The 9,916-nt window shown below is 40.7% G+C and overlaps 1 protein-coding gene across 5 annotated transcripts in view; it reads right to left on the minus strand.

The window, feature by feature from the left end:
- Positions 1-493: 493 nt before the first annotated feature.
- LOC137975085 (synaptic vesicle 2-related protein-like) overlaps positions 494-9,916 on the minus strand; it is a 30,713-nt gene continuing 21,290 nt past the window's right edge. For all 5 annotated transcript variants that reach the window (XM_068822137.1, XM_068822136.1, XM_068822138.1 and 2 more), the window contains 8 exons: positions 8,847-8,923; positions 7,909-7,997; positions 6,548-6,649; positions 6,089-6,200; positions 5,741-5,822; positions 5,235-5,324; positions 3,274-3,387; positions 494-2,402 (listed from right to left, as the gene is read on the minus strand). In XM_068822137.1, the coding sequence (XP_068678238.1) occupies positions 2,388-2,402; positions 3,274-3,387; positions 5,235-5,324; positions 5,741-5,822; positions 6,089-6,200; positions 6,548-6,649; positions 7,909-7,997; positions 8,847-8,923 (681 nt within the window). In that variant the 3' untranslated portion in view covers positions 494-2,387. The remainder of the gene's footprint in view (positions 2,403-3,273; positions 3,388-5,234; positions 5,325-5,740; positions 5,823-6,088; positions 6,201-6,547; positions 6,650-7,908; positions 7,998-8,846; positions 8,924-9,916) is intronic.

Below are 9,916 nucleotides of genomic sequence, written 5' to 3' on the forward strand. Positions count from 1 at the left end.
GTGAATGCTACATAACACAAAAAAGAACCTCAAGCCCGGGAGATTTGAATTGGGTACAACACTGAGTAAGACGAATTGGTCTATTTGCTTGCTGCCGCATTTTTTAATATCCTGAAGAAAAAAAAACCACAACAAGAAATTACCCTCTGAGCTCATTCACCATCATCATCCTCTCATCTTGCTTTTATTTCTCCCCCTGTCCATTACTTCAGCCCCAACAAACCTCTCTCACAATGGAGGCCAAATAAAATATTCTTTTGTTTTAATGCTAATAAGCCTTTCTAGCCTCGCTACGACAAGCAAGTTTCAAAAGAATATTTGAAAATGAGGGCAGTAGGACTAATCAACATAAACACATGAACACAAAAGAATGCAAAAGAGGTCGCCATTTATGAAAGTGGAAAAAGAAAGTCAGTGTTATGCAGTACTCGAATGGACGGGTTGATTTGTTGAGAAACTGTATTAGTGCGTCAGTGAGGAGTTTAACTTGAAATTTTGGCTTTACAAAACGAGTTTATTACGTCAAATAACTCGCAAATCTTTACAACTTATCCCTTTACACTTTCTGACTAAGTTTCAAATTGCATATTTGGAGGCAAAAATGTAAAAATACTGCGTACTAGCCTCATTTTTGGAAATAACGTTGCAATTTGTAGGGAAATATTACATCTTTACAAAAGAGGACGAGGCAAGAGAATGGATCCCCCGCACATGGGCCTCTTCCAATTACAGTTTTTTAAAATCTAATTTTAACTGCGAAGCTATTTTTAGAGAGGCACCTGATTGGCCAGTTGTAATGACGTAATGAAATTTTAAACATGCGCGGCATTGGGAACGACAAATTAAAATAGCTTTGTAAAACTAAAAACTATGACGGGGCATGGGGATCCGTTCTCTTGGCTTATCCTCTCTTGATCTTTAGGTTGGGCATTTAGTCAAAGAACGAACCCTTTCTCTTCTCCCCTTCTTTGTTTGCAAAACTGTTCACATCCCAATTTCGAGAGCACAAGATAAGGCAATCCAGATGCCCATGGAGATGAACAAAGCAAGAGGTTAATTTAAAAGGTACCTTCTCAGAACAAGTGGGGTACGACTTACATAATTTTTTAAACGACTTTGACTCTCTATATTACTGTACAATATTTTAAATCATGGCTTAAGTCAAATATTTAACACTCTTAAATTATTAAACGATTCAACGGTGCGATACCAGAAATTATTAAATCCTGAACCTCGGATAATGCAATTCTCGTGCTCTGATTGGTTCACTCAATCTCGGTTATCAGCTCATATACTTTAGTTTGACCTTATATGGTAAATGATTGCGCTTAGTGTTGCTACACTAAAAACGTTTACGCCAGAAAGCAAATTTCTTTCGGTATAAAGCAAAAGAAAAACGTTTTTGTGGAAAGTTTGGATCACTTTCGAAGCTTAGAGATACGCGAAAAGGTAAGAAATGTTTTTGTGATGAGCCTGCGTCTGTCTGACCACGAGGTATTACACAACATCGCATCTTCATCAACTTTTTTCGATTTCGCTAGGATTTTCTCGCATTTTTCGCTCGTATTTCGTACTTCTAAACTTTTGGAGTTAAAGGAATTTAATAAAACAATTATTCCATTCGCGCTTGTTGGATATGAGAGTGGTTATAGCCAACGAGGCGCGTAGCGCCGAGTTGGCTATTTACCATCTCATATCCAACGCCCGCTCATGGAATAATTGTTAAATATTCCTATCAATAGACCACCATTATTCAACACTAACCATAAACAAAGGGGCATGTTGAACGAATTTAACAGTCAAGCACATAATATACCACCAAACTTTCCCTTTCTTGGAGGTTTATGACCAGCACAACCTTAAGAAAAAGTTACAAAAGGAGAAAGGACCTTAAAATCTCTGACAGCGAGGCCAACTGAATTCCCAAGTTTTCCGCTACCGAAACTACAACCTTAGCCTAACAATCAAGGGGATGGAGTCCAAACTGGCCGTCGTGCGTTCACGTTTTCCACGGTACTTATGATTTTCCTTAATTTGAGTTGCAGATTCGCGGAGAACCGGGAAAAAATGTAGCCTGCGAACAGGTGTGGAATGGCGCGCGGTCAACAGCTGGGGAATTGGTGCGAGCGGGGAAAAGGACCTGAGACCCGGGTTCGCGCCATCAGAGGTTTTTATTTTTCAGTCCTCGGTCAGTGCCTCTAACTCGCGTTGCACTCTCTCGGACCTTTGAAAAAAAATTCCTCTGGCACCCAGGGTAGAAAAAAAAAACACATCGTACTCGCAAAGTGAATATTTTTCTCATTAAATTCTTTTAAGTGGTGTCATCTCAGTCGTTGATTAATGTTTCTAGTGGTGGAAATTAACAGCGTTCACCACTTGTCCCTGAATCAGTGCATTGATTCCTGTGAAATAAGTTAAAGGATAACAATAAACTCAAAGTTGAAACTAAGGTTTATTCCAAAAGGCTTTAAAACTCGAACGCGCTCAATCGTCCGTTTGTTCTTAATATTAACAGGCAGTCAGATATATGAATGTACCTGTTGACATTTTCCCTTCGTATAAAATATATCCTAATTTGCTTTGGTTCTGTTAACATGCCAAGCAAGCTTTTCAATTGGGTATCGCGAGCGATTTTAAAAGGAGAGATGTCACACGTCACGCACGAGCGAGCGGGACAACGCGAGAGACCTCAGTCTTCATCGTCACTGCAAATGTGAATTTTGCCAAAATGAGGATTAACAGCCCACAGAGCATATTTACTGTCAAAATAGACCTTAGTGGTGGCACTTATCAGTGATCAAGTTTGAGCTTCTAGGCAGTAACTGCAGAAATATGATAGAAATGGAAGTATAAGTGCTTCAAATCTGTTTTCAGTCACCTTAGGAGTTCCCAAATGACAAATAAATCCAAAGCAGAACACCATGACCATGAGTGAATCTAGTGAATCTACATGTAGTTCAATCATACAACTAGATTGGTTACCATGATACCCGCGTCAAGTCAAGATGGGACGTCACGAGTGACGTCATCAATGCCTTGCCAGTTGATTGCCTAAGGTAACAATGCTAGGTGAGAGAAGCGGTTTTAAATATGGACTGCCTGAGGAAAATAAGATAACCTCGGAACAGCGAGACGCGCGAGTTTTCATCTCCAAGTCGATAACAACGCCTGTGATCGAGTGCGCCACTGACTAATTGTTATTGTTCAGGGTAAAAAGCTCACTTAGCATATACAAAAACAGCTACATCGACAGAGCCACAAACAGGGACTTACCACCATTGGTCTTCCTGTGGTTTCTATTGGAAGCAGAAGTGTGCATACTGTGCACAAGAGAGACATCACTCCATAAACACCTAATGCTAGACGTAGTGATACTCTTAGAAGAACCTGAAACGACCAACAAAGATACAATACTAAAGTTCTTCAAAGTCTTGGCTAAAATGCAGAAAACTAGGAATTTGTTCTTGTTGAGAAAAATGGGTACAAAATTCTTCCGCAATAAAATAGTTTCCACCAGGAGCCCATCACCCGGAGCGTGCAACTTACCTATTTTCGTGCAACGGCGTTTTCACAAGTAAGGTTATTTTTAGATTGAATTTCCCGCTAATGAGACTCCCACAGGAGCCCGATGACCAATTACAAGAAATTAAGCTGACGTCATAGGGTCACCGAACCGGAACTGCCTTTGTTTTTTGACCTAATTCGCGGGAAGGGCTAGTCTAAAAATAAACCTACTTGTGAAAACGCCGTTTCACAGACGCTGTATGGAAGTTACACGCTCCAGATGGGCTCCTGTTTCCACCAAGTCATGGCAGCGGTCATGCCTTTAAACCCACTCATAGCGACACAGTCAGCGCTTGGCTTGCGGTTGCTTTTAGGGTAAGGTGATTTTATCTCATTATGTCTACTTGACGAGTAAATAATTATTGGAGGGAAACTTAACTAATCTTTCTTGAGACAAAACGCGAGAAAAACCTCTGGTGCCCAGGGTAGCTAAGTTGATGATTCTACTGTGTCCACCAGAGAAAAAGACGCTGGTCACGTGGCAATCGTCGACAAACATTTTGCCACTGGGGTAGTGTTTTCGTTATGATACCGCAACTGGGCGAAAGCGTATTCGTTTGACAAGGCATTTTTTAAATAAGTAATCTTTATCTTACAAGTTTAAAAAAGGCCAAAAGAGCTGATGTTATATTCCCACAGGAGATGAATTCCCACAAGACAACTTCAATGTCGAGCGGCGATTGACGTTCACAAAAAAAAAATTGATTTCGTTAGTAGCTTAAGTTGCTTCTAAAGAACGTACACTAACATAAAAGAATACACCAAACACTACGTTTGCTTGACAAAAATGTCTCTTTTATTTTACCGGGGCTAGAAATATACACCGTATTAAAGTGCTGAGCAGTGGTAAAAATAAGTATCTTAACGACATCGACAATTTACACGAAGTTGTTGAAATATAAATATCGTAAATCAAAACTGTCAACTTGCTGTGCAAGATTGCGACTTTAGGGAATCACGTTGTTTAACATTCGAAAGAAAAACGAAAATCAAAGAACAAAATAAAATTCCTGCACATGTTAATACAGTTTGAATATATGATTTGAGGTTGATAAGTGACCTAAAAACTTAAATAACATCACACCGGATGATCGCTGAACATGTTTGTTTCCCATGAATAAACGTGTCGCTTGTTTTCCTGCACAACAAAATCTTCGTTGATCCGGACCTTCACACGGGTGAAAACTTGAATGACGCGAGTATATTTTCTGTGGCGTCCGATCGATTTGACACAACTTTTTACCTTTCACGTCGAATTCCATATTGGTAGTACATAAAAAACTGCGGTCAAACGTTTTGTCGATGGTCATCTGGTCACAAAGTCAATTGCGTGCTGATCCCTTCTTCGCTATGTCTACAAGGACTTCATTGCCACCCATCCCCCAACACATATTTGGTGAACCTCCCAGATTCTGGGAGACACGTGACCAGCGTGAACCACGGTCTTTTCTCAACGACAATGGAGGCAGAGAGGAGAGACCCTGGGAACGAGCTTGAAGGGAACACTTCATGACATTTAACATACGGAACGTGCACCTCATGATCTTACAGCGTTTCTGGAAAAACTGGGGAATTGTGAGATCGCGTTAAAAGAGCCGGCTTCCCTGAAAGGGTGAACTGCACATTGTGTTTATTTTATAAAAGCATGAAAAAATCAAAGTGATTCATACCTGTGATACAAAGGGTGTTAGCATGGCACCAATACGAGCCACCGCACTACAGAAACCAAGACCTAAAGCACGAACAACCGTGGGATACACCTGTAAAAAGAATCAAAAGTGTGACGATTGAGTTAAGCCGTTACGGGTTTGCTAGATTTTTCGCGTTTACCCAAAAAAGTCTTAGCTCTATTTTCATGGTCGATTTGGTTGTTTGGCTATCTCAACCGTCATCAAAGCAAATGGAAAAGTTCAAAACAGGCGAGGGTTAGCAGAGAGCGCTCTTGTTTTCACGGGCGCTGGATCAACCCTCTGGAAACGCTCGCGTAGAAGTCAAGCAATGATTATTCCCAGGATTTATCGTGGTTCAACAGATTATTTTATGGCCTCGATAGTCTAAGCCGCAGCAACACTAAACGAATTAATTTAGCTTGTCAACCTAGTCAGTCACCTTCCTTAATTGGTTGCCAAGCTTTGCTTTATTCTGACGAAGATCTCAAAAATTTGGTTTTAAGTACCTCAGGTGTGTACACATAGAAACCCTGAAACGCTCCTGATATAAAAGCCCTAACTCCAAATATCAATATTGTCATCATAGTTCTAGGAAAAAAGAAAACAACAAAAAAAGTCCAGTAAAAATTAATTGTAAATTTAAGTGCTTGCATTGTGCAAATCCACAAAAGTATGCAATTTGCGAAGTGCGCGTGCTCAGAATGGAAAACTCGTACTCGTGGCGCTCTTGTCAGGACTCCTATCTAAAGGTCCCTCTATATTAGTAAACTGGCGGTGGAGGTGCCTTCAAAAACTTACCCCAGTATTTAAACAAAAAACAAACAAACAAACAAACACAATAACGTGTCTCTTACCTTCCAGAACAGATAAAAAGAAGAAAGTAACACAACCCCGTGAAAAAGAACTGAACCGCCATGGTTTTCTTTCGGCCGAATCGCTCCAGGCACAGCATCGTAAAAATGACACCTACAAAAGATCAACTTACGTTAAGGCCACAAGTATTGTGAGTTTGCCTGTACGTTGTACCAACGCAATTTGCAGCTTGTATAATTTTCTTCGCGCCTCTCTCCCAGTCTCTTCTCGTTTTTTTTCTCCTCGCTGCAGTCTCACCGCGTTGTGCGTTTTCGGATTTCTTTGCTCCCTCTCCACTACCCAGAGAGGTAGTCTAGATCGGACATAACAATCTGTGAAGGCCACAGTAGCACGAAAAGCAATGCACCAGATTACACACCCTTTATCTGAAGGTAAGCCAACTGCTCGCTATTTGCGAACGAACACAAAAAAATAAAGGTTTTTCCCAGCATAAACTGTACCTGGAAACTCAGCTAGTGTTGTCCACATCATGTCCACATAGTCATTGAAAGTTAGAAGCTGACATCCACAATCGGGATTCTTCACAGCACCAAGATCGGATGCTAAATTGAAAAACAAAGATCGCCGGATGTTTCAATCCACATATAGTTTCCTCAGTCTCTCATCATTCTCGAATCTACAGCGTGTATGCCAGTCAAACGGTGAAATATTTAACAACTATTCCATGAGCGCACGTTGGATATGTATATGAAGTCGTATGAACTTGCTCGTGTATTTCGTGATTTGTGGACACGAGTAACGTTTTAATAGTTCTCAAATTTGCATGAGCAGGTAAGTACTATTACTACTCCATCGATGTTTCCACAGGAACTTCCGAATTGTCGTCTATTACCTTTCTTGCACTCTGCAATCTCCAGGTGATCTGGTGACGTAATTCGGAGGAGTGGGGAGAAAAATTTTAACGCTGTATCCCACAACCGCGCGCGGCCTTATTTTCGAATTCAACATGGCAGAGGCGAGGTTAGATCTCGTCGGGTCTACTTCGATGTTCATTCAGTAAAACAGGAAATGTGGTAGACACGTAATGATCTGTTGAGTTTTGGCGATGGAAATACTGCAGGGAGTTTGGAAACAACACCTAAGGCCGCGCGCGGTTGTGGGATACGGCGTTAAATTTTTTCTTCCAAGTCCTCCAAATTACATCACTAGATCACCTGGCTAGCCTGCGTAGCTAGCGACAGGCAAATAAGGAGCGGAGAATGGGGAAGGGCGCTATTTCACAGCGTCCCTCTCCTTTCAAATTTGGCCGCTCGTTATTTGCCTCTTGCGCCAACCGGCAACCCCGCCAGCTACACGGGCTTTCTGTGACCTATTTATTCACTCGTCATTGACCAATCAGGCTTTCTCTGACCCATTTATTCACTCGTCATTGACCAATCAGAAACGCCTTGTTCTTTAGAGTATAAAATATAGGATGGTCAATACCTTTCGAGGCATGTAAAGCCGACTTGGCAAAATCCAATCTCGAATTCAACAAAACCGATCGATTGTTTGATTACATTACAATGAGTTTTGAACGTTTCGATACTTTAAAATTTCGCCCGACCAAACTTTTTCAGCTTGGCAACAACTATAGCAATAATTAGGTATACGAGCTGATAACCGACATTTAGCGAGTCAATCAGACCGCTACATTGTAGTTTACGTGTAAAACCTAAAATAAGGGAAATTATGCATCGACCTCCCTTCAAAAGCAACTTTGTACTCATACTGACTCTCTTCGAAAGGGAGGTTCAGTGTCAATCACTAACTACGTCTTCTAGCGTGGTTTTTGTGCCAATTGTAACCCTAACCCTCATACCTTGGCAACTTCCGTTATTCTCACTTAGTCCTTGATACAACTCTGTAGTCATCAGCACAATACCATAATAAGTGAAGGCTAAATTAAGCCTGCAAATAAAAAACGAAAATGTCCATGGTACACCTTACAGCGCGCCGCAGTTACTTTACATGGGACACTATGGTTTCGTACATTGGGTGCCCTGTGTCACACCGTAATGTGACAGTACTAGCAAGTTCATTGCGCGTTCTTTGTTTTTATATTTTAGTGGTTAGCCCTAGAAGCAATAGTTTTGTTCAACACAGGGGCGGCTCTAGGGGGAGGGTGCAGGGGTGCGCACTATCACATACTCCATTCAATTTTATTCAATTATGATTCTGTTCACATCTGCGAAAATTCAAATACAGTTGGCAGGGTAACCTCGCAGTGTGATACAAAATGGCGCCGTATCTCGTGGCTGCCACAATTATCACCATCATGCTTGAGGCGAGAAGAGAACCAAGGATAGCTTCCGAGAATAGAAGAAGACAAATCCAAATCTTCGCTCCACATATAAAGCGATTAGAAGTTTCGTCTGCTCATACCACCACGTGTTCGCCATTCTGTTCAATTACGCATTGTAATTACTTCAAACAATCTCAAGGGGGTTGAAGTAATTAATTTAACCCAGTTATAATCAGGGACTGTAAATAGTTGGTGTGAACCCATTTCATATTTAATTCGATTATAATTCGATAATAATCGAGGCCTAATGTGAACACGGCTGAGTTTAAAATAGTGTGAGAGGTTTTGTAGTTACTCATTTGGGTTTCTTTTAAATGCAAATCAAATCAATCGTAGGTATTTTTGGAGATGTACGCACCAACATTATTTCACTTTCTCTTTGTTCGATTACTGTTATGGCGAAAAAATAAAGCATAAATTTTACTGATTTGCACATGCAGTTAAACGACACTTACCATATAAACCACAATAAAAATGTTGTTCTTCTAAATTCTGGACTAATCAAGTCCTTAAATCTTCCTTGAATGGAATTCTGTCATAATGAAGGAAAAAATTGGGTAAACTTTCATATACCGGACTAAAATGGCAGAGGACAAAAGAACCACTGCAGGGGTTTCACTAAAAGCCGATCAACGGCGGTATACCGCCGCCTGTTTGTCAGAAATTTGCCTCTCACCGCCGGCTTGTCTGCCTTGATTTACGCTCAAACCCTTGTAAAAGACAAGAGAGATCTCCGCTTAAATTGATACGCCCCGGCAGGTACAAAACACAGGTCACAGGTCATTGTTTTACCACTACAGAAAGTATCCTAAACATTCTTAAAAGCTAACCTTAGGCCTAATTAGGCCTAAAACAAAAGTTTTTAGGCCTAAGGTTAGCTTTTATGAATGTTTCGGATACTTTCTGTATTGATGAAACAATGAGCTGTGACCTGTGACCTGTGCCCTGGGACCTGTGTTTTGTACCTGCCGGATACGCCCTGCATTGTTATTCCGATTTGGCCTCGCTAATTAGGTAGTGTTATGTTCGCTTTCTTCTTTTGTTTCATGGACATTAATTATTTCGGATCCGGTACACGAAAGACCAGCCAAAAGAATTGGACAAAAGTAAGTATAAACACACACCAGAAAAGTTCAGTTTTGTTCTTGCCAGCTTACAAAGTCAACACTTATACTTTCACAGAACTCAAGTTGGACAACTTATTGTCCAGGAGTTAACAATGAGGTGCTATCATGGTGGTTAACACCTTGGCAAAAATTTTCAAGTCAAACAGAGTAACAGGCCAGTCACTCTATTCATTATTTTATTTCAAGGTTATCGGGAAGATATCGTTGACGTCACCTATTGTCATTAATGTGCCAACCACAGCCTCACTGGCAGTAAACGGTCTCTTGTTCCTGTGGTTGGCACATTTGAAGAACAAAAGCAATGTTTGTAAACAGATATCTTGCAGGCTATCAGAGAATCTTTGCTGACATTTTGTTTCATTAACAACATGCTATTTATAAATTGACTTCAAAAGGCA

This window comes from Montipora foliosa, chromosome 11 (genome assembly GCF_036669935.1).
Source record: "Montipora foliosa isolate CH-2021 chromosome 11, ASM3666993v2, whole genome shotgun sequence".
Classification (NCBI taxonomy): Eukaryota; Metazoa; Cnidaria; class Anthozoa; order Scleractinia; family Acroporidae; genus Montipora; species Montipora foliosa.